Below are 25,295 nucleotides of genomic sequence, written 5' to 3'. Positions count from 1 at the left end.
CTGCTGCCGCCGCCGCCTCCCTGTGGCTGTCGTGCGGATGTGCGCGCTTCTCTTGTGGTGGGACACTGGCCCGACCCACCGACCACCAACCACCAACCCTCCCTTCGTCCGTGGGTGCCCTCTGGCCGCACACACCCTCTTCTGCTGGGGCCTGCCTCTTCTCATCCTCCTCCTCCTCGTTTTTAGATGGTCACGCCCGACGCTCTCTTTACCCTTTTTGGTACGTTCTCATTTTTAATTTCCTTCTCGTTAAGCCTTTGTTTATTTTTCTCAGCAGCCCACAGATGCTGCTTTTTTTTTTTGGTTCTGTGCTCACTACCTCCCACTGTTCTGATTGTTTTAATTTTTTTTTCTCCGATTTTAATTTCTCGTACGCTTCATTTTTCTCCCCTCTGCGATTTTACCATGCCATTGAGTGTTCTAGCCAATGTGTGGCCATCCTAGCATTCTGTTTTAGTGGCATAATGGGACGGAATGCAAACTGAGCCAGAGGTTGTTTTGATTTCCAACCGTGATGGCTTCACTCTGACAAAGTGTAATGCACAATGCACTGCACACTGCAGCGCACTCTACACTAGCAGTTATGCATTCAATGCTTTGCAGATGCATTAAAGAACACCACTGGGTAAAAACTAATCCGCATAGCTCCATTAAAACATCCCCCGTGGCCTGGTAGAACAGCTGTGGCAAGTTAAAACCCAACATTGAAAAAAAAAAAATGATATGAGAAGAATAGCACTTTCTCTGGCGTTTCACGATCACTTATTCTAGTTTGAGTGTACCAGAACAATCTCCTATTGCGTCACGCCGCTCGGAAGTGAACAGTACAGCATTGGCAGGTCTACATCGCTGTGTGCAAGCGTCACGCCAGTGTAGCGGAGCCACGAAATGCAGCAGCCTAGTTCAGTGCCTCATTGCAAGATGTCATTACCGCCTCTGTCCGCTGCTCTGTCTCGATATTCTACTGAAGCAGCGAATGCTAAAACGTGCTAGAACTCTCTGGCGTCTGTGCTGGACTGACTTCACACACACTTGCACGCACACACATGTGCCTGCGGCTGGTTTGCGTAGGTCTCGTTCTGGGTTGTGACCATTTTCTTTATCTCACGAGTTGCTCATTTTGTCTTGTAATGTTCCTTATCCTTTTTTTTTTCTTTACTGCAAGCTAAAGGGGCCCTGCAATGCTTTAAGGCCACCGTTTTGTTTCCCCCTATACCTTTTTGCATGTCAGAGAACTAAGAGCAAGAGAAAGAACGATAATAATGCGCACATACTCAAATTATGAGTCGCAGAAACTTCAAATTCTAGGCTAAATGACAGCTACCCCTGACTCAAATTTTTTTAAGGCCCTGGGTGCCACGTTTCACTCTCCCTTGACATAGAACAGCAACGCCCAATAGGTGCAGGGCACTGAAGTTTCGTCGCAGAATTCGGCATGCCATGGCTGGCAAGTTTGCTTGGCTTGATCACTGCGTTACTGTGGCCTCCTAGATCAAACTGATCTCGGTCTAATCTAGTTAGCCATGGCATCGCTTTGGTTACAGCAGCTGCCATGAGCTGGACGTTGGCGCATCATGTGCTTGGCACGTTGATGGCGTTGTTCTTGTGGCTGCAACACCCTGCGCGTGAATTAAAGCGGCCGTTAAACGTAACACCGCAGTTATTTAGCACTGATTGCGATATCGTGGGAATGTTAAACTGCATAACCAGTGATCGTGGTGCTGCGTAGCGTTGTCACGTCCTTTGCAAGAAGAGCACATAATCCCGGCATCCGGATGATGCTGTGGCCATCCTACAAATTTTCTCGGGAGCGTTGCAGGGCCCTTTAGCTGTCTCATTTTCCAGACTTGCTCTCAGTGCGTGTGTGTGCTCTCCTGTGTGTGTGCTGTCACCTGACTTGTGTTGCAGTCTCTGCTACTGGTTGCAGACGGAAGGTCTTCTCTCCTTTCTACTGTTTCATGCAATTGCCTCTTTGTTTACTTTTTCTGCAGGTGGCATGTTAGCTAGTGCAGACAGGCTACCCCCACCCCCCTTTTTTTTGGCCAGTAGCTTTTTGTACACAAATCTTAGCCAGCCACAAACACACCTGTCTGCTGAAGCCTTTGTGTGCATTGTAAAGAGTAGGGGCAGGAGCAATAGTTCCTCTAGTGCGTTATGGACCATTACAAAAAATCTGGGCCTATTGCGAGCATCTTGTAATAAATATTTTGTGATGGCACACAGCACAACCAAGAGAACTGCAGGTTTAACTTCCAATTCAGAAACATGTTACTTATTCAGGGCAAGATGCACATGTAGTCTTTATGATTGGGTTAGCCTATCGTAAGGGCTGTTGCCAGGTAATAGTGATGTGGAAGTTATACCAACATTGTGTTGATGTAGAGACCAACTGTGCATGCATTGCCTTTATCATGTATCACTTGTAAGCAGGAAAGTAAATTCATGACGCAGTAAAGAATTAGGCTCTTAGAGCACTCCACATTGCCCAACACCGGTTCAATGCTAAATGATGCAGAAAATCTTAATTTTCTTTGCGGCTCTCAGTAACTTGTTTTCCAAGGCGTAACGGCATTGAAACAAGGAGGCATTTGCAATAATGGCAAATTGCCAATACATTTTTGTCAGCATGAGATGAGGCTATACAAAGGCTGACATCGTTTAGTTGCTACAGTGAGAAGCAAGTAGGGAAGGGGGAATGATTGTAGTGGGGTAGCCTGGACGCTGCCACCATGTTAACACAATTTCGTGGTTATTTTAACCGGCGGTAGCTGCCACATTAGTCTGCACTGTAAGATGCCCAGGTGCGCAGGGCATCTCGCAGTAAGATATCACAGTATGGCATCATGTGCAACACAGGGCTAAAACTGTCGAAATTAAAAATTAAGTTGCATGCACTGATTCGTGAGCTCCCCTGCCTCTGTCTGTGGACAGTGCTCTTTCTTAAGTGTGACTCATTTGTACTGAATTTAAAAAATAATAATAATAGAAAGAAAGAATGAAAAAAGATAAAGAAAAGGGTGCACAGTGGTTATTGCATTTGGCATATTATGCAGCAATGTTACTAACAGCTGTGAGGTCTGTATGCACTCAAGTGAAAAGTAGTTGAGGCAAAACTTGGTGAGGGGACTTACTTCACTATAGAAAAGGCTCAACAACTGACTCCATGAGGCAGATGGTGCTGACAGTCTGCAGCAGACATCTTATGCCCGTTTCCAGCTTCGGTGGTTTTCTGACCTCCATCAGAGCCTGCAACAATGTCTGGGCCACCTTTGCAGTTCTATACTTCGCACAATCTGTGTACTTAAATACCTCCCCAACACTTTTTCTTTTTTTTTTGATGATACGAAAAGTGGCTGTCACCATGTGCAACACAGTTAATAAAGTAACATGCGCAGTAAATACTGTTTTCAAATTTTCAGGGCTGTCCAGTAGTGTCTGTGGCAATTGGCAGTGTGCAGGTTCTGGTTACACTGCTCATGGTCACTGCTTTTTTTTTTTTTTCTGCTAAATTCTGCCAAAGAATCGCATGCAGTTGAACCTCGTTATAACGAAGCCGCATCTGACAATAAAATAGACTCGTTATATCCAATATTAGTTTTCAGTGTGTATTCGCTGCCCACTGACATTGGAGGCCTTATATTTACTTACTTCGTTATATGTGATAATTCATTATATTCGTGTTTGTTATACAGTCGAACCCGACTATATCGAACCCGTTTACATCGAATTATTCCATATATCGAACAATTTCTGGACACGGTATAGTTACAATGAGTATATATAGCAAAAATTACGCATACATCGAACAAAACTAGTAGCGACTCCCTATATATCGAACGTCAAACGGCGAAAAGTGCCCCCGGAAGTTGGCTTTCCCTCGCGGTGAAGGGAAAACCCGGCGGCGCGGCTCCATCCAACCGCTCTCCCTACGTGACTGCGCTACCTCGGAGCCGCCGACACCACCCTACAAAAAAATGATCCTGGCCCGTCCGCCCGCAGCGCTTGCTCCGACAGCCAATCAGAGGCTCTTGTGCCCTCGTCGTGCAAGGTGGCGAAAGTGCTAGTTGTCTCGCTGCTTATCTGATTCATTGTGTGCGCGTTCTCCCGCAGTGTTGGCGTGATGAGGCGGCAGAATTCGCCTTTCATCGTGAAGCTCGAAATAATAAACCGGGTCGAACGCGGTGACAAGTCGGATGTCCCCGCAGCGTGCAAGATTTCGAGGAGCACTCTCAGCACGATCTTGAAGAATAAGGGGGAGATTAGGGCTAAAGCGGCTGAACTCACGACCCGGTGCCTGTGGCGCCCAACGCGTACGCGCGGCCGTGTACGAGTGGTTCATCCGAAATTGCTTAAGCCGTACCGACTTCCGCGTGCTCGGTGATGACTGTAAATTCTGATTAATGCGATGAAGCCGTTGTCGTTGCCGAAGTTTGGAGCGAGGTGTCAGAATTTCCGGAAGCTGTTGACAAATCAACGGTGGACGAGTTTGTGAGCGCAAATGATGGTGTTGCGACCACAGGAGAGCCCGGAAACAAAGACTACATTGCCGGCATCGTGCCGAGCACAAGTGAAAATGGGCACAACGAGGAAAGCAACGACCGTCTTTGGCCCACATCCTCCGAAGCGATTGGTGCGCTCGCACTAGTCCGGTGCTTCTGCGCGAAGGCGGAATGTTGCGGCCTCAGCTGCTCCGACTCCTTAGACAACGTGGGGAAGTGCGTGCCTCGCACGCAGCGAAATTGCCCAAGCAGAAGAAAATGCAGGTCTATTTCGTGCGAAACGAAGCTAGTTTCATCAATAAAGTGATTTCATAAATGGTATGTGCTTTTATGGCATCCAATTATTTAGCAGGCTTATATCGAATTATGCTCTATATCGAACTGATAGGCGTTTTTTTGCGAGTTCGATATAGCCGGGTTCGACTGTATTGAGGTTTGACTGTAGTTGTAATGCCTCATATTTTTCTGTCTGCGAAGAGATGTTGCTTACAATGCTCTTTTCAGCTGCTCATTTCGTTTTCCCTTGCACTTTCCACTAACCAGTTGCTGCAAGCTCTAGAAAATGCTGGCGAAATGGCGCATTTATAGACGGGTGGAATCGTTAGTGACCCCGGGGTGGTATCCGCAAGGGCTGGCTCACTTGTGCATATTCTCAAGTGCTCACTTGGCAGAATGTGTTTGTAGTATACGCAAAGTACATAGTCGAATGCATTTCTGACACTGTTCAAAGATAGCGAACTTGGCACAGAACCAGAAACACTGTTATTCACATACATACGCTGATGCATCCAGTGCAGAGTTGTGCAAAATCTTGCAGAAAGGATTGCCCGAGAATAACCACCCCGGGCTGGAAAGAATTGGTGACGGTTTTCCTTCACCACCAGCTACTGTCTTTGTAAATCCACTACTGAATCACGTATTGAAAAAGTTGCGCATACTTTAAAAGCGCCGTACATTCTAGCAGCAGTAGAAGCAGAATTTCTCTAGCTAGCAATGAGAACCAGTCAATAGTTAATTGAAATTCTAAGCATTTTAAAGACATTGCAAAGATGCTAGGGAAAATCTTGTCTGAAAACTGGTTCCCCGGCTTGCAATGCAAGCTTTTATTGTTGAACTTACGGTACCAATCTTCGACTGCCTTTTCAGTAAGTGTGGATGGGATGTTAGCCTCCTGAGAAACTGTGATGTGCATCAAAAATTTGCATGCAAAATTTACATAAAGGAAAATGTAAAATGAAATATAATTTTATGAAAGAAAGGGAAGATGTTTCTTTTTTCGAAGTTTGTTGAACTGTTGGTGTTAAATATCGGAGCATTGTGTACCTTCAATCTCGAAATGTGTGCAGTACTGCTAGGTGATGTGCTCCAAGCAGTTTGCATGGTAACAACCTCATGTTTATGATGTCTTGCATTGACCATTGCGGCTCTCACTTGGGACAAGCGTGTGTTCGGCCACATTAATAGGTGATTGTGAGGCTGTCTGCTAGTACAGTATCGCGTGAGTGCACCTCCGTCAACCACGATAGTCAGAACATTGTAAACATATGTTCTTCGTATGCTACGTAGCATATATTGCACTCTCCTCAAGTATCGTAAATTTGTTGCTATGGGCCCGTGACGCCATGAATTTTACATCGGGCAAGTGTGAACACCTATGAGTGCTGTATCAAAACGTTCGGCTGATGACGCAGCTGACACCTGCTTCATCTGCTCTTTCAGTCATTCTTTGGGAGCTAGGTTAAAGGAATTCCATCATGGTGGTGCTAATGTAAAGTGCTTAAGCTTTGTATGTTTGTTGGTTCTGCGCGCACTCGACTGACAAAGTGCCAGTGGTGCAGCATGTTACTCTGGGATAAAGTACGTTGCTATGAAGTTTCTCACTTTCAACATACGGTTCTCTGAACATGTCAGCAGTGCTGGTTAAACCAATATTGAAACAACTGGAGTGCCAGTTAGTTTTGGCCTTGGCCAGCTTTAGTCGGAAGAGCATGTTTGTTTTCTTGGTGTGCTATCTTAGCTGGCCACCCTGTGCAGCTGCTTTCTCACTCAAAAGCTTGGGCGCGAGGTGTGACATCGTGTGACGGAAGTGCTGGAAACGCGTCCATAGCTTGTCCCATGTGTAGCTGTGGTGTGTTGTGTAATGCTTTTAGGGCTGTGCTCCTGTAATTCGCCTTCACTCCTGCTGCTCAAACTGACCAAGGAGTACCTTGTGTCGTTGACTGCACTAAGATTGAGCATATGGTATCCTGTGAGATTTCTCTCAGATCAGGTTCATCGTTATTGTGATGTCCAGCAGTTTGTGACAGTTACTGACAGACTGGAGAACTTGAATAACAGCGTGCATTTGAGTCCCAAACTGTTAGCGAAAAAAGAAAATTGTCACTTAAGCCTTTGAATTGCAGGTGAATCACTATGTTGGTTATGTTTGCAGCATTAGTTGGTGTTGGTACAAGTGGAGATAGAGAACAATATTCTTGTACATATTTGCTCCTGTAAGTTCATCTCTGCTACAGGGGGGTTGTAATTGGTGCCGATAATCACACGCAACAATGTTCAAATCGTTAATAAAGCAATCTAGCACCATTATGGGCAAAAAGTGAAGTATGGCACTACAACAATGCACTGCAGTGCAGTTGAGTGGCACCTGAAGTTCAGACTTCCATATAGCCTGCGCTGTCACTTCATACCCGATTTCTCAGTGCAGGCTGTGTGGGCGAGAGTATTGGGAAACTCCACAGGCATTGTAAATGCATTGTAAATTTTGGTGCAACCTTTGTACCTTTTGTTGCACCGCCTTCAGCCGCTTGTGTTCCTGGTGTCGCAGTAAGGGACGGTTCCTGGCGCTTGCAGCGTGTGTATTTTTGGTGCTTTCGTTGTAAACATGCAGAGATGCATACAAGGCTGTGTAGCACTACAATTTTCAGTGGTTTCTCGACGTGTGCCTACCAATATTTTTTTTTCTCCTCCCCTTTTCTTTGAACCTTTGAATAGGCGTGTATGGCGACGTGATCAGGGTGAAGATCCTCTTCAACAAGAAGGATAGCGCTCTCATTCAGATGGCTGAGCCACAGCAAGCACAGTTGGGTGAGAACCTTTTTAACTTTTTTTTCCCCGTAAGTGCAGTGCTTCATTATCTTGTTGCCACTGTGGTCTCTGGTTTGGCTCATGTATCGTTGGCATAAATTGTAACGTGTACTGTAACAAACGCCTGTTAGGTGTAATTATTGTCAGTGACTGATTTTTCGGACACGCCTGATAATTCGGACGCCTTCGTGGAACCGCCACATACCTCGTAGTCAATAATCGAAGCCACCGCCGCCATTGTGGCAACGCTAGTCCTAGCTCTAGAACAGTAAGCTGTTGGGCTAGTTGGTTTGACATTATATAGGTCTAGCTGCTTCAGACGTTCGCTGCCAAGCTTCTCGCTGTTAGGTGCCGTGACTTTCATTGAAAGAATTTGCCGCTGCCAGCAATTGCGCCAACTCCACCCTTGTAATCCTCACCGATATCTTTGAAGTGCAGAATTAGGCAAAATGTTGCATATGTAGATTCCCGAAAGTCAGCTTCGCCGCTGTACAGTAGTGTTACACGGTCAAGCAGGTGCAGTGTATTGCAGTGAAGCATAGCATATCAAGAGTGGGAACGGGCAACTGCCACGGGACAGAGTATATATTCCTTAATTGTACATGCATGTAATTAATGCCCTGTGTATGTTTTAAAGTCTGAATTAAGCCACTGTTACAGCCGTGCTCAGTTTAACCTAAACGAGAAACAAAATAACGCATTGGAGTATCGTTGGACTAGCTTGAGTTTAAATTTATGCTGATAGTGCCTTCATGTAATTATTTCCTGAGTAGAGGTAAACCACTTCATTATCCAATACATAGAAAGAGATAAGGTATGTGGCTATATGGTAGTTAAACAAGTTCAGGCTAACAGGATGCAATTTTTCCTGTCTATTTTTGCCAATATGCAATGTCTGCATAATTTTGGCTTCAAGCTTAGTGTGAGCCTTATGCCATCTTTGGAAACCGGATAAGTAGCGGCGTGAGATCATGCCAGCGAGTTATTACTTGAGAAAGGCGTTTTACTTTGCGATTTCTTATTCACATTTCATTTTTCCATGACAGTACATCTGCTTACATATAAAAGGCGTAGCAGTAATTCCATTATGGAAATGAAGTGCCGGCCAAAGCTTTGATTTCGTGGAATGCGAAAGAATCCCGCTACCTTTGCCTGCTGCCGCAAACGCACTGTAGGCGCACTTTTTAGCAGAGCTTGGATTGGTTTTATGTGGTGTGGCAATCACTCTAACTAAATTATTCGTCGGGCATGGCTTGGCTGCGACCTGAGACTCTTGCTTACCTGTGACATGCTTTTCTCTCTGGCGGGCAGCCATGAGCCACCTGGACAAGCTCAAGGTGTACGGGAAGCCCATCCGGGTGACGCCGTCCAAACATCACATAGTGCAGCTGCCCAAGGATGGGCAGCCAGACGCTGGCCTCACCAAGGACTACATCAACTCTCCCCTGCACCGTTTCAAGAAGCCTGGCTCCAAGAACTACCAGAACATCTACCCACCCTCGGCCACCCTCCACCTCTCCAACATCCCGTAAGCCGGCCTCGCTGATTCACTTGAATGGGGACACAAAGCTTGTTATAGCACTTGCATCAGTTCTGTGGCGTGCCTTCTTGTCTGTGCTAAGCGAATCTGCAGCTCTGTTATGTTTTAATGTAGTCTCAAGTTTGGCAAATCAGTTCTGCTGAAGCTTGCAAGGTAGAGAAAAGTTCATGAAAGGAAAAGGTGTAGCTTCCTTTGCAGCTCCGTGCTACAGTGATGTAGATGACATCTTTCACAGTCTCAAGTTTGTTTATGTACAGTCACCGTGTTATGTTTTATTGATGGCTTTTGCGAGTCCAGGACCAGCATATATATAATGGGGCCTAATTAGTGTGCTGATATCATGGGCTGCCATCTCCCCTCATTTTGCTGTGCAGGCCAACAGTGTCTGAAGAGCAGATCCGGGAGGCATTCACGCAAACCGGCGGCACAGTGGTGGCATTCAAGTTCTTCCCGTAAGTTGTCTCCACCCACTCTTGTTCCTTTCTCTCCCACTTTTTGCAGGCTGGATTATCCTGATAGAACTGCTGGTGACACTGGAAGTTGCGTGCTTTTTTATTTCTTTTCTTTTTTAAATCTGAGATGTTGTATTTCATAACATCAACGGGTGCACACATGCTTAAGGAGAAGGTGCTTGACCAATGTCTGACTACTGCGTAGTATGTTATAGGTGGGCAATGCATACAACTCATTTAGCTACCCTATAAGGATTGTTCTCTTTTGGCTAAATGCATCTTGAGTCAACCTCAGTGGGTTTCTCAGTTGCAGCGTTTAAAAGTCACTTTCACCCTCTAGGGTTCAGAAATACTAGCTCCTTTTCGTTCCTTACTTTTTCCCTTTTCTCTTTCCCATTTTTGTAATGTTGCCTCTCTCATGCCGTCCTGCATGTTAGCTCTTTGTTTTTAACGCGGTAGAATTAAGAGCCCCATGTCGCAAGAAATTTGGTGTCTGCGTCCAGCGCAGACTGTCTTGTGGGCGAAATATCATTCCGAACCACGCATACCGAACCACACAGGCCCTCCACTGGGTGCTGAGGTTTTACTAAACTAATTGAAATTCTCAAAGTATAATGCATGAGAAAAATTGTAAAGTACCACCTACACGCAAGCTGTGCAGACATGATGGCATTGAATTGTAATTGGAACGTAGAAGAAAACATAACTCTGTTAAGTGGGAACTCAAACACAAATCCCTTCTCCAGCGTGTTTACCATTCATAGAGCGGTGCGCCCTGCTCGGTTCCTTCCACACACCATCCAGATGGCACTTGCGTCTGCACATTTCGTGGTCCTCGCAAGACACCACCATGTTTCTACCAGAAAGCTTGCCTTCGTGCATAGCGTGAGAAGCACTCGGGGATCTTTAAATGCTATCACATTCCACTGTTCAAGAGGAAGCTTAAGCGTATTCAAAATTTTTGCTGCGGGTTATTGCTAACAAATATCCTACTGCAGTTTGTTTAGGGATCACGGTGCAGCTTGTTTTATTGCACTATTGGAGCTATCCTTGAAATAGGGCTGTTTGATTTTTTTCCAGGAAAGACAGAAAAATGGCACTTATCCAGATGGCCTCTGTCGAAGAAGCTGTCACGGCACTCATCGTAAGTTTGACTTCACTGTTTTTAATGTCGTGACCAGCATAGAATCACATGTCCTATTATGTTGACATTTGATATGTTGCTGTTCTGTAATGTTCTTGCATCTTGTACGTTGCGTTTGAATGCGAGTCATGTAAGTGCAGCAGTGCAGAGGGAAATTTGCTCTCGCACGTTACAACAAGCTATCAATGCATTGCAACAAGTGACCGAAGTTTGCAATAAGGAACCTAGGTTGCACAAGCTAGGCGTTGCATAAGCATCACTAGAAAACGTGCACGGAGCAGTGGCAAAGCACCCGAGAAAGTATGCAACAGTTAAGACCTGGTAGGAAGCTTGCACACTGGGCCAAATCTGCCGGCACAGGGCTACATTTGGAGGTTTGGAGGGGGGGGGCTGCAAGGATTGTTTTTCATAATGTGTTGCATCCGTGTTGCATAATTGCCGCTTCTCTTCAGTCAACTTCACTGCAGTAGAGCCGTGTTACGTGGTGAAGCATATTAAAGAGTGTAAAGTGGCCGTTGTTACGGGACATTGTACATGTCCCTTAATTACATGCATGCTTGTGCCATCTCCGGTCACAGTATGAGTGCCGACACGTCTAATAACTGTACTTGCAGTCTATAGAATCAGTTTCTAATGCTGCTACGACGATTTGCACCCTTACTCACTGTTACGTTTTCCCTGCTGTCACTTCTTTTTTTTTTTTTTTTCCTGCAGTCCCTTGAAAAACCTTTCACCATGGTTCTACTGTGAATTGAAATCCACGACACACACTGATGCATTAGCACTAGGCTTTCAGCACGAAATTGTAAAAAATAGAACCTTTGAATTTGAAGGGAAAAAACTGAATGAACCTATTACTGCCAAAATAGTATGAAGAATACTTTACCTGTCTAAACAGATTTTGTTTCACCTTTGTATTGCTTTAGCGGGATTGAGCACTGTACTTGGCTGTTCTGCAATGTTTGTGCATTGTACATTTCTCACTTGCCTCTTGTGTTCCAGAAAATGCACAACTACCAGCTGAGCGATTCCAATCACCTGCGGGTCTCCTTCTCCAAGTCGACAATCTGAGCTGGCCCCGTCCAAGCCCTTCCTCCTTTGGCGCCTCTCGGAGCTTACACGACCGGTGAAAGAGGGTGGACGGGTCTGGTGACGGAAGTGGCCGAGACTGCTGAGAAGCAGCAACAGCAAAGTGGGACCCAAAAAAAGCAGAAAAACGTGCGACAGAAGGCACAGCAAACATTGCCACGGCAAGTGGAGCAAGGCATCGTCCCGTTTCAAAAAGGACCACAGTGCACAAGCGCGCCATGCCGCCAGGCACGCATCTGTTGTGACATCCTCGTGCAGGATGTCAAAACGCGGCAGGGTTAATCTGCACAGGGAGGGGGTCAAATTTTACGTTTCAACTTCTTCTTTTTTGTCTTTTCGATTTGAGAAGTGGTGGCTGCACCTCATCTGTATGTAAAAAAAGGCTGAGCCTGACTTTTGCAAACCAAGTGTTGCGTGTGCCGAAGAGGAGGCATTTTTCGTGTGTCATGTGGAACGGTGCTGCACTTCTACTGCCTTTAGTTTAGCCCCACTTTTTTTTTTTTAGCTCTTATTGAGACAAGTGTGCATCGTTATTAAGAGTAGTCTGCGGCGGGTCTGCAGACTGCCCCCCCCCCCTTTTTTTTCCCTTTGTTTTCCTGCGGTTGGATTGAAATCACAAGCAGCAACATGAGTAACGAGTCCTCTCGGCATCCATCCTCCCTACACCCCTTTTCATTGCCTTTCTCAACATGTTGAGAGATCATCTAGAAAACCATGCACCTAAATATCAGCCTTGCTGAGTCTCTTATTCCTGCTCCACTTGGTGGTTTTGAGTTGTGGTTATTATTATTATTATCTTTCTTCTTTTTTTTTTGGCTTCATGCTAGTTTTGGCACATTTTACAGTTACGACGCTTGCGTGCAGAAGGAGTGTGCAGTTCACCGAGTTGTTTGTCACTGTGTGCAGTGTGCAAGACGGGTACCTCTGGTAGGTCATCAATTGCCAGTTGAGCCTTGTTGTGGTTTGGCGCCTTGGAAAGGAATAAGCGGGTCTGCTGGTGGGACAAGGGAAATGTCAAATGCCTGTCAGTCTCTGCGTCTCATGTTGCCTGCACTGCTCTTTCATTTCCGAAGTCGTAAACAGAACACGGATATTTTCATTTGGCCCGCATGCAGATCATTGTCCCTTTTTGTGGCCAGCCAAGTGTGTGTCGAGTTTGGAGAAGCCTTTTACCAAAACACAGGCAGTACCGACCTTTGAAAAGGTGCTCTTCCATCATGCAGCCTTGTCTATTCACCACAGTAGATTGGTGTGTTAGCAGCGGCAGGCGCATAAGTGGTTGCACACCTGTTGATGGAACTGGACTAATTAAAGGAGGCGCATTGAATGTCTCTCCTGGACTGACTTGCACACTGCGTACACCTGGCACTCAGATGCTTAGCCTGTGTTCTGCCCGTCGTCTGTGTCTCCAGTGCTGTGGAGGGGTTTTGGGGGGGGAGCTTCTTAGCATCAACTGTTCTGGGCTGCTCACCAACAAACCTGCTGTCGCTCATGGGCTTTTTCGAAAGCCGAGGGCTCTAGCTGGGTCTAGATTGTGGTGTATAGCTTTAAGCTGTAATGTAAGCATCGGATAGTGCAGAGAGCCAAGCTCTTCGCAAGCACCTATTTTTATACCATGCCTTTGTTCTTCATCCTCGAGAAACACTGCTGTGAGCAGTGTGGTGGCAAGATGTCCCCTTCGGCAAGCTTTGCCAACAGCAAGAGCTCGTCTCCCCCCCACCCCCTTGTTTTGTTTGCCATCGCCCACCTCAGCAGCACTGAAAACGGGACCAATGTTAGCCCAACATTGGGACACCTCATGACCCGACATTGGCTTATGCTGGCTTGCTGGCACGAAATGCATTGGATTCTACAATATTGAAATTGCAGTGGCAGCCTCACTTCTGGCGCTACTCGAGCACTGGTGCTGGTGTCACGTGTGCAAACTGGCGATGTGCGCTCCTGACACTTTTTTTTTTCCTTCCCTAAAACGGGACATTTCCACCTCCCTGCCTTCTCATTTACCCTACCCATTGAATGCACTGTTTTTAGTTAAACACCTTTATTTTCATTCTTATTTCTGTGTAGCGCAGGGAAAAAGCCGTTGCTGTTGCCGTGTGGTCTTTGCCATGTCGCCGAGCTTTGTCGCTGTTTACTACATTATCTTAGCACATCATTCTCTCTCTAGTGTATTATCAATGTTTAGCCTAGATAAGGGACGTGCAAATGTCTTGCCATCGTCCTGGTTCGCTTGGTTTCCTTATTACTCTGTATCTACCGAGTTCTTTGTTTATGATTTCCTACAAAGTGCAGTTTCACAGTGTGTGTACGCGAAGAGCTTGGTTGCAGGTTTGCTAGCCTCTTGCTTTATCTGCAACTGGTACATAGTCTGTGGTTTACTGGGTCTTTCTTTCTTTTTCTTTTTTTTTTCCTGTCTTGTGCCTTTGATATGTTGCACCTTTTCATTGCCACTAGGCTTGGAACTTTGGGTGCCTCCTACACTTATCTCCTGTTCAGTATTTTGATACTTTTGTTTCCTCTGCTGTAAACGCTGTGGCTTAACTTTTTCCTTTGCCTGGGGACCAACCCATAGGTCGCATGGCTTTTCACTTTTGCCTGTGCTTTCTGTTCTTTTTTTTTTTTTCCTTCTGTGTAATAAAGCTCCACTCCTCCATGCTCGCCCTGTTTTTCTTGCACCCTGAAACCCTCTGTATACCATACATATTTCAGCCTAGTTGCAAGTGTTTGCGCAAGCTCTGCTGCCCATTCTCCCTGTCATTTTTCAGGTGCTACAGTGCTTCTGTGGCTCAGCTGTATCGTCCGGTCCAACGTATTGGGGTTAATTGAACATTAAGAGCCTTATGAGGGGCATAGGCTTTGAAAAACCTAAATAGAAAGGCTTTGTGTGTAGCTTTGGGTCAGTGAATCAAGTAAGTTAAGGTGCAGGGGACAATTACTGGTCCTGTTGCGATGAGTAACCAGTACCATTACGTTGGCTGTTTTCGTTGCCTTGGAAGAAAGCCCGCCGCATTTTGTCTGGCCTGTTCTTTCAATTCAAAGCACGCAAGAGCAACGGCTTTGTCGCTCCAAATGCCAGGAGTTTTCTAGCATTCCAAGTTTTTCTGTTTTAGCCCCGCTGTGTGTTTATTTTTCCTTATTTTTTTCTCTACCACTTTTTCGGAGGTTTGGATTTGGTTCCTCCTGATAGGTTGATACCCACCCAGCGCATATTCTTGTGAACATCCCTTTCATATGTAGCTTGCTTTCTGAAATGTTTACACAATTTTTTTATCCTCTCTTTCCTTATCTGTATTTTATTTTTAGTGTCTTTGGTGGTTGTGTTAACATAATAATCTGCCTCTCTTACTGTTTCACACTACGACAACACTCTCCCCCTCCCTCAAGCCATTGTGGCCCAGGCAGATCTGACTTGAACAAAATAACATCCCCTCCCACACATCACTTTTTTTTTATATTGTATCATTTTGTTTTTGTTCATTCAGCATCATGCTCTCTTGTTGGAGAGTACTGGGAGGATTCATGTGTTTATTTTTATAGAAGTGAAAAAGCGAGTATTTTGGTGAATAAACATGTTGATTTCTTCTTTTTACGAGGTACAGCAAAATCTTCCTATTCTTTTTGAAAAACCTGCACTTTGCTTTTATTTGATTGCCCCTTGGAGTTTTGGTAATGATGTGCTTTGGTGAATAGATTTACAATTTGCTCCAGGCATGGGAGCACGTTTTAGGAACTGCTATAACTGTGCGAGCACCGTTGCACATAGAATTTTTTTTTTGTCGGCGGAGAAACCTTTGCCGAGTTATTTCTGAGGCACCCACGTGTATTGCTGGGCCCCACAGAAGTTCGCTGGGTGTTCCAGGCCATTCTGCTAAACAAAAATTGATGCGCCGCCTGTGACCAGTCGGTGACTGTGGCCTCGGGCTCTCATGGGTACGTGCATTTATACAACCCATTGTTCACCGTACTAGAGTCGGTGGCAGGCATCATTTGGCTTTCTGCAAAACATGTTACGAGCATTCATGTGTTCCTCAAAGCGCACAGTCTTCACCAATGCCTTTAATTGAAACGACTGTGTGCTCACTGCAGACAGACGCAGTGGAAGGGTTTAGTGAATTAGATGGTTCTGCGTTGCAAAAAACTTGCTGTACACGTTGTGGGGCAAAACATACCTCTTGGTAGTTTAGTTGATGTGTGACATCGGTGTGCAACATCGTAGCCTTTCCACGTAAAACTTGCATGCACTGAGGAATGTCGAGGTATGATGCAGCACTTTGCGTCACTTTCTCGGGCGTGTGCGCTTTCTTTTGTTGTCTTTAACTTTTGAGAATTCTGTGGAAACATCTTTTTGCACCAATTGCTAGTTTCTTCAAAGGGACGGCCATAAAAGGAGCAGTCCAAGACATTGACAGATTCACAGCCTTTTTATGCAGTTAAGCCCATTTAAACACATTGTGCTTAATGCGATATTACTTCCTGCGAACAGCCGTCGCAATTCTGGAAGTGCCGATTTCTGTTCTGCGAGACGGTGCCGTTTGCTCATTTCTGACCGATAGATTCATGCAACTACTATACTGCCACAGGGTTCACAGAAGCCTATTGGTTCAAGGGAAGAGGGTGCAAGTCCTATTAGCGTTGACCGTTGGGCTTGTTGGTATCGAAGCATGGTAAACCTTGCCGCCAATAGGACGAGGACACGGAAAGTGACTTTTAGAGACCTTGGTGCACACAGTCTGTCCATTCTCTGTTCTTGTGTCCCGTGTGCGGTAAGTGCTTCCCATGTAAGCCCACAGTGGGGGATGTAATGCTGCAAAGTCTATTTGAAATTTGCTCCGGCAAGTTTTTCTGCATAGCACCTCATTGCCGTGGCAGCAGTCTTGCAGATATTTGATTTGAAAGAGAGCTGTTAATTATGTGTCTGTTGCAAGACGCGCGGTCTCACTCAGAGGAGTCTTGAAAGAGGTGGTGGCACGTTGGCACTGTGGGTAGTGGAAGCAGTCTTGATGCATTCGTTAATGTTACTGCTGTTGTTGGGAGTCGAGATTTATACTGCTCTGCAGCTGCTGCTGTGGAAGTTGGGGACAGAAGTGTTGTTTGGGACTTTGAGTAGTGTAGGGAGCAGACAATGTAAAATGGCTGTTGTGGCACTGCGTTAGCTTTTTTTTTCTTCTTTGCCGATCCCAACTTTGTGTTGTCAAAGGTATGTTTCTTTGATGAGGCACTGCGAGAAATTTTGTTTGCAAGAGCATAGGGTACGTCATTGTCAAGCTTTGGAGAAACTCAAGTTACTGGTCTCGTACATGCCGAGCGCTTCTCTTTTTAATCTCTCCAGCATAGTCATAGTTCTCGTTCATTACGGAGTAGTCAAATCATTTTCATTAATTATGGGAACTAGTAAGAACCAGCGCAGCCTACTTGTGCTGAGTGACACTTGGTGCCTCGTTGCCACGGCAGCAGTTAACGAGCATGACACGAGCTTGTGACAAGCGCACATCAAGACGTGTGATATATAGTAGTTTAGTTAAAGCCACGAACAAGGTCGTTATATAATTCCAAAGAAGTCCCCTTCCTGATGACGCTTTCATCTATTTCGTGCACTTGTACAGAGAAGGTTTTGGCCATTCCGTTAACGCGAGTTGTATGTGTACTTCGCTTTTCAAGAAAATTACCTCTCTACAGAAGCCATTACACAGGGTTATTTAGTGCTGTTCTTGCTCTGCGATGCCTCTCTTGCACGGAACAATCGTGTGTGTCGGTCCTGCGTGGACAAACAAGCTAAGATGCAAAAGGAAAGGCAGCACTTGTGAAACAGGAACCATGGTAAAATGGCTGTTTGTTCACCAAAGCAGGCAGTGGGGGACATTCCTGACTAGTTGGAACATCTTGTGCGCATCGGTTTTGAGTGTTCCAGCAGCTGCGCAGTTCAATATGTGGTAATGTCTGTGGTTGAGAACTCCGTGCATCGCAGTTTAGCTGTGCCTCTTGAAGTTGTTCCTTCATTGGTACCCAAAATTCTTGACCCATATGCAACATCCGTCGGGCCCTTCTTCTCCCCCCCGTCGAATTTGGCGCGTGGTCCTGTAAGCAGGTAGTTGTTTCTTTGGATGTTCTATGCGGTGTGCCTGGGTGAATGTTTTGCACTACATATCATGGCACGCGAGAAACGAACAACTCCCTAGACCTATGTCTCGGCGCACATTCACATGGCCCGGTGCCATCAGTGGACACTGTTATACACTCACTTATATCACCAACTATACCATATACACCTGCGCGCAAGACGCACATCTATTTTCTATCCACGGTTTTCGTAGTATCTATAGGCCTGAAACAAGTAAAACTTGTTGTGGACTTTGATCATCATAGTGTAGCTTTCCACAGATTCTTGCATAGCTTGATCGTGAAGTGATTGTCAGTTTTCCTTCTTCTCCCAGGGGCCGCTGTAACTCCTCTCTGTTCGAGATGTTTTTGGGGTTTCTGCCAGTTGGCAACTAGAGGGTATTTTGCTCCAACGTATCTTTGAGGACAGCTGTTACTGGTTTATGCCTGATCCTTGTGGAATCGTAGATATACTTCTTTTAGCTACTCTATGGCCTTTCCTGCCTTCAATTGTGTAATGTTCCATCACTGCACATAACTGAACGAACTGTAGAAGTTTGGATTCTTGAGTCGCAGTTGCTCCACAGTGCAGTCCTAACTACCCTTGACTGAAAATTGCTCGTTTTAAGCTCACTCTACTGCATATTCCGAATCGCGGTGAGCTCATTTTTGCCTTGCCTGTCATGAACAGGTGGTGCTTCGATGGGAATTGCAGAAAGGGGGCGCTCGAGTGGCCTGACTCTTTCTGAACAGGCAAATGAGTGTTGGAAGGTCTGTACCTCGTGCTGGCTATGCTTTGCAGCTGTGTTGATAACTCTACAAGAAAGAAAGCGCAGTCATCGGGGCATTTGCACACGGCTCAGAACGAAGCTGGGTCAACAATGCAGGAATGTTGGCGAACACTTGTTTCAAATGCCATTGAAACATATTTTTAAGCCACAGGTCTAGAGACTACAGAATTAGCGCACCGCCGTTACAAGTATGGGGTTGTGTATCACTGTGGGGGCAAGACCGAGCCCTCCCAGTTTCTTTCCAGGACCGTGGTTCTCTGTGGGCGTTTACGTGAAAAATCAAAGTATGCGCAGAGCCCGTAGTATACGCTGCTGCCTTGGAGACATTTTCTCATATTGCTCGCCTTCTGCTAAGTCTCTCTTGCCGTTTTTTTTCCTTCGCATATTTTCCCTTGTAAAAAAAAAAAAAAAAACTGTGCCTCTTTCAAAGGCTGCCAAACGGCATTTCTTGTGCAAATCTTGCTGTGCTGTGTACTTTTCCCCACTTTTCCCTTTTTTTTTTTCATTTCGTACGATGCTTTCTGGGGATCTTGTTCTATCTTGGAACTGTCTGGCCCGCCAAGCAACGCGAAACTGGGCTCTCCTTTTTGGTGCAAGACCACTTTAAGGCAGCGAATGTTCCATAACAATATTTTGGTCAGTTCAGTCAGTGAATACGTGCTTTTTGGCAAACCTGTCGGGGCTTTTCCTGAGCCCTTTAAAAGTCGCATTAGCCGACAATTGCGGAACGAGGACCTCTAAACCCGTGTTTTCCAAAAGTGATTTCTTATGCTATCTTTTTGTAGATGTGCTTGTACACAGTTAAGACGTTAAGCGACACATAGTATGCTGTAACCTTGTGGTTGCTTAAGCACTAGATTGGAGGGTGCAAAAGGTTATACGGGCTGTCTGTTGGCAGAAATTTGCTTTCGTTTTGTGTATCTATGAGGAAAGGTAAAAATTTCCCCCCTGCCATAAATAATGCGGAGAAAAGTTGCTGGCTGAAGACGACACTATTGCCCAAGTTTCGCGTTGCTCGAACTGGTGCACATTTGTTTTGTTTTTTTCTTGCACCTTTCTAACTATACTGTTTTTCTTCTTTTTTTCTCCACTGCGTTCTTCCTGCGCCATTTGCAACCTACATTTGTCTTGTGCGTTTCGCTACTTCTACTATACTATTACTGCGTCTACTATTACTGAGGTGTAAAACGAGTCTGTATGTGTACATATATACATCTTTCCTGCACTGTATTGCTCCTTTTTTGCTATGTATCTGTCCTTTATTCTGTGGTGGGTTTCATTAAACGACAAAAGTCTTGTATTCTCGGAACTCTTCCATCTCCCTCTGTCTTTTTTTCTTTTCCTCTCATACGCTTTGCGCACAACCGGGGTCGAACTTTTCGCCCCGAAACTGTTGCTGGCTCGCTCGCACAGGGATGGGGGGGCCTTTTCAAGGGGCGGCACCTCGTATAGGTCTGCAGTTGTCAGAGATGACATGTGCATACAGCTGTATACAGTGCTCTGCGATTGAAACGCGATGCTCGGACCGCTGGGCTAGTGATGTACAGTCGAGTGCAAAAAGTAGGACTAGAGTTGCCGCTAAATTTCTTTTTCTCGGCTTAAACACAAAGGCTGAAATCGAGCGTACTGCCCTCATGCGCCTACTTGACCAGCGCCATGCTTTTATGCAATTTCACGTTGCAGAGCTGTGCTAGATTTGAGCGAAATATGGCGTGGTCTCCAGGCTTTTGCACTCGACTGACTACGTACATAGTGGTAGGAGGTTGGCTTTCCGTAAAAAGACCGAACTTATTGAGCGTTTTCCGGCCAATAGGTTGCCATTTCAAATCCATAGTGCTATCGCGGCCAGGGAATATACTACTGTTCATAAGAGGGTCGAGTTGAGTGATACAGACCGTGTTTTCAGTTCATTGATTGGTTATACTGCGCAAAGCGCCTTTTTCTTTCTCTTTTTATGGTAAAAGGCTAGCTGTAGTCGAAGTGGATGCGCATTTGTGTGACAACACCGGGGACAGAATTTAGCGGACTTGACTGATGTTAACGGTGCGCAAACAGAAATCTTTTGATTTGTTGTTGCCTCAAAACATGGTTCGTACCCACGAGTGGGATTGGCCTCACTGGATGGATTGTAATGCACACTTAACATACTAAAAGGGGCAGAGGTGAGCATTTAGAACCAATCATTTGGCGATTAACTGGTAACAGATTTTTTAGAGTACCTATACAACAAAATAAGTAATAAAAATTAAACTGAAAAGCTAAATAAGGATAATAAAAATAAAATGTCCCACAGTCTGTACCCTAGCAGCGTAACCTTCCTGAGCTTCAATGAACTTTTGCAGAGCACTAATCATTGAGCCATGGCTTGTGCCTAAGTGACAGGCACCAAAATAAACTGTTTGGTGTTGCAAGTGCTAAACCCAGTTTACTAGTTGGAAATTTGAGGAACATTCTGCGAAGGGAGGTGAAGCGGTGGCAAGAAAAATTGACGGTAGTTTCTGGTTCATTGCAGAAAGAGCAGAGGTTAGTTGAGGATAAACAAGATCTTTGAAGGTAAAAATTTTGGCGGGGAACTCTACAGAGGAAGCTTGCTGGTGTTGCCTCGCATTGGCGTGAAAGACATTCGCTTGCGTTTCACCAAAATTTTACATGTCGAAAATCATCTGCAGAAAGTATGGATGATTCATTGCAAGTCAACATTACGAAGCGTTCGAATCTAGCTCCTGTTATAAAAAAGGAATCTGGAAGAGCATTTAAGATCAGGCTATTTAGCAATGACGATGCGAGGTAGCCAGCCGATTCAATTAAAAATCCACTATGTTCGGGTATCTAGACGAAGCGGACTTCCAACAAATTGTCTGGGACGAAATTCGAAAATATACTCGACAGGTGTGACCGATTGTACAAGTTGGATGTGAACCGGCCGAAAGTGCGTCTGTAACCCGGAATTCCAAGGAATATAGGAGTGTAATCGGCAAGACGATGAACAAAAGACCAGTTAAGCTGGTTTGAAGATGCCAACACCAGTCTTCTAAACATTTTGCATTGCGTCCGTTGAAATAAAGTTGTACGGAAGTTGATTGCGATATTGAAGGAGACCTTCAAGTATGCGCGCAGGAAGAAGTTTTGCATGTTTTGAAAAAAACATCAAAAATCAGTTTTACCTTGAATGAATTGGATTTTGGAGAAATCGGGTTCCGTAGATAAACTTAGTTTTGATAGCAGCCCCTGGAAACAAAAACAACTTGTGGCTGTCGGTAACGCCGCAACCTGTTATGAAAAATGATTCGGGAGAATTGATGAAAAAGGGCTTGAAATTATGTTTATTTCCATATTATACACAAGTAACAAACACTTGTTGAAACGAAGGCTATAGTTGAAGGTCCAATAAATAAATATGATTGAAATCCTAGCACAGCAAGGAATAAAGAAAGAGCTATAGTAGTTGTGTATACAAGGTTGTTGATAAATTAACAAATGGGAGAGGGATGCGTTGCAAACTTCAGGAAGGTCAGGACGGTAAGTTGCTTAAATGTGGATTCCAGAGGCCAGATAAAGCACATTGTTAGCCTCAAAACGTTGCAGCCCAAGGCAGAGGTGTAGCGCATGCCTTTCCATTAGTATTAAAGTCCTAGCTTCTGCGCTGCACATCCGTTAAAAAAAAAACACGCACATATACAAGCATGGGGCCCACATGCAGTTCATAAATCGTCGGCAAAGTAGCTCGACACAACCCTGTGTTTTTGTTACTGAGCTGGCGCAACAATGTCGTTGCACGTACTCGTTTACTAACATTTGATTCGATTTCTTGCTGACAGTTAGCTTACCATCCCAAGTTATCCCCAAGTAGTTCAACACTGCAACTTGCAGTATCGGCTCATTTCGGTAATGACAAGAAATGAAAAACAGGATTAGACAATGTAAACACAAGTAACAAGCGTTTATTGACGTTAAGTGAAAAAGACGTCTTTCCAGCCAGGATCGACTTGAGTTCAGACAAATATGATTCAAAAGTTGGCATAACATATTGATATCCTGTGATGAGTAAAATGCAGTGTCGTCTGCATAGAGCTACAGCTGCAATCCTGATGAACTTGTGGTGAACTAAACCCTGTGGTATGCCTCTCCTGTTTATATGTACCTGGTGTCACCCCATCCTCGAAGCAAAAAAAATTCTCTACCCGACAGGAACTCTTGTATCCAGGCCACTGGATACAAGAGCAAGCTGTGTCTGGGACAGCACAGCTTGCTAATTCAGAAATTAAAATTCCATGCTCGACACTGTCGTACACTTTCACACTATCTAAAGTTACCAATGTTGATATACATCCTGATAGTCCTACGAGTCGAATGCGACTTTCTAAATCAACATGAGCTGACCATATGGATCATTGAGGCCTAAATCCTATATGTCTCGAGCTTGGGATACCTTGAGAAGAAGTAAATTCATTGAACCGGACATGGATTAATTTTCCTACAATTTTGATTAGATTCGAAGTAAGGGCAATTGGCCAAATGTTGTCCAAGACATATCCGAGGTTTAAATTTTACTGCGAAGCTGTTAAGGGCTACTTTCCCCACTGTTGTGTCCACGTGTAGGAAAAGAATCCTGAAGGTAGTGCAATGCCTGACCGACCCTCGGCAGGCATCCGTTCACAAGAATAGTGCAATGCCAGGCCGACCCACGGCGGCGATGCAGTTCGCCATTAAAGGAGTACTGACACAACTTCGCTGGTCATCCTTCACAGAGTGGAAAGGCACCGAGTATCTTTAAGTAAAAGCACAATTTTGCAATTTTCAAGAGGTCAGGGTTCATGTATATTGTAGCGAACAGTTAACTATATTCAAGAGCTCATTTGGGAAAGAGTTAAACAATAATTTAATCGTAGCAGTTGTGACACGGTCTGATCTAAGCGTCTATTGATGTGTAGTTAAGGTGGCATTGGATAATTCTGTCATGGTAACTACTACAAACTCGGATGTCGCTGTCTCAGACCTCCTAGGTCTGGGACACTGCGTAGCGGGCTTCAAGCCCTTTGACGATCTCATTTACTGAATTCGCCGCTTCTGTGGGGAATAGAACAGCAGAATGGGACCATACAGATTGTTCAACAGATTCTATGCTCCGTAAAAACTAAAAAGTGCCGATCTTCTTTCTGGTTTCAATAAAGATGAATGTGCATTTCGTTGTTTGTCTTTAGCTATTCCCACAGTTGTTTTAAACACTGCTTGCACAGAATTTATATTCCATCCGATTTTTCGATGAATGGTTATGTTGGAGACTTTTCCACGCTGCTTTTCTTCACTTATAATCCACATGTGCAAGTTTCGTCTCACCAATACGAGTTTGACAGCGAGCTCCCGGACAACCGCAAACCTAGTGGGCTGAATAGCAGAATTTGAGAGCAATACCACAGAGTTGTTGTTCATCACAAGTGGTCAACGCTGATAAGTATGAATTTATAGCAAGTTTTACAAGTTTCATTATTAATGAGCTGTCTTTGCCATACAATAGGAGCCTAACGTGAAAGCACAATTTCAAAAGCAATGGGTAAGTGATTGCTACTTCCATTGTCTGAGGTGTCCTAAGATGAAATGGACATATGAGCGCAAGAGAAAGTCTGGTCTAATGAGAATGTCAATGTCATAATTCAACCTGAATTATGACATTGAGAATTGTTGTCATGTGTACAATTCCACAATCTCTTTCCACAAATGTCCGCTTAAAGTGCCCAAGAAGTATGATGATAATTAAAATCTGCCAGGAGCATTGCATTTGAACAGTTTTGGCACAGCGAGTCCAGGTGATCAGTTCACTCGACTTCTTTTGGGAAATACACATTAACCGCTGAAAATGCAGCGTAACGAGGCAGTGAAAATATAATCCTAGAATTTCGCAGTCTGAACACAGATGTTCATAAGTGACAGTGACTTTGATACATTTTTGATGAGACTAATGCTAGCAGCCCGCCGTGTCTACTTTGGCGTTCTAAACAAAACGTTCGAAATTTATTAATAGCAAGTTTGATTTGACGAAATTAGTTTGTGTACAAGATGAAGGTAAACGTAACAGGAGGATATAGGGCTTTTACTGAAACTACGGCGATCCTGAAATGGATTACTCCACAGCAGAATGCAACACAGCCTGCGCGTGGTGATCACTGCTCTCTTTTTCAGGTTTTTTTTTTTTCGCCTAGTTTTTCGAGAATCAGTGCGAGAAAGTGGGAAACTCTTGCCTCTATTGCTGATTGTCACAAGCCTCATGTGTCCAAATGAATGGCTAGGTCCTGCAGTAGTGATAGTGAAGAACACACGGGAGTATCAGACACAACCTCTGCCCGACTTGTCAAAGTTTGATTCGTTTGAATGTTGCGCAGGAATGCTAGTTGAAGTGGGGGCTGTAGCAGCAGAGTGCGATTGGAGCAGGCAGTTGAACTAGGCAGTCAACATCTCGGTTATACACTCTAAAAAACGTTTATACCCTTTAGGGTGTATATCTGCCACACAACGATAATTGTCGTCTGCCTTGCTTGCGTTTCCTTTCTTGAAAACGCCGCGACCGCTATTTTCCTGTCGGCAATGCTATATCATGCTGTAACG

The 25,295-nt window shown here is 44.8% G+C and overlaps 1 protein-coding gene across 12 annotated transcripts in view; it reads left to right on the top strand.

Annotated features, from left to right (window-relative positions):
• heph (polypyrimidine tract-binding protein 1 heph) overlaps window positions 1–15,400 on the top strand; it is a 163,239-nt gene extending 147,839 nt beyond the window's left edge. For all 12 annotated transcript variants that reach the window (XM_065453829.1, XM_065453821.1, XM_065453823.1 and 9 more), the window contains 6 exons: window positions 187–220; window positions 7,491–7,583; window positions 8,895–9,111; window positions 9,498–9,575; window positions 10,656–10,719; window positions 11,722–15,400. In XM_065453829.1, coding sequence (XP_065309901.1) covers window positions 187–220; window positions 7,491–7,583; window positions 8,895–9,111; window positions 9,498–9,575; window positions 10,656–10,719; window positions 11,722–11,790 — 555 coding nt within the window. In that variant the 3' untranslated portion in view covers window positions 11,791–15,400. The remainder of the gene's footprint in view (window positions 1–186; window positions 221–7,490; window positions 7,584–8,894; window positions 9,112–9,497; window positions 9,576–10,655; window positions 10,720–11,721) is intronic.
• The last annotated feature ends 9,895 nt before the right edge of the window (window positions 15,401–25,295 follow it).

This window comes from Dermacentor albipictus, chromosome 9, assembly GCF_038994185.2.
Source record: "Dermacentor albipictus isolate Rhodes 1998 colony chromosome 9, USDA_Dalb.pri_finalv2, whole genome shotgun sequence".
Lineage (NCBI taxonomy): Eukaryota > Metazoa > Arthropoda > Arachnida > Ixodida > Ixodidae > Dermacentor > Dermacentor albipictus.
Note: the sequence above shows the minus strand (reverse complement) of the source record. Positions and strands in the feature narration are given on the sequence as shown.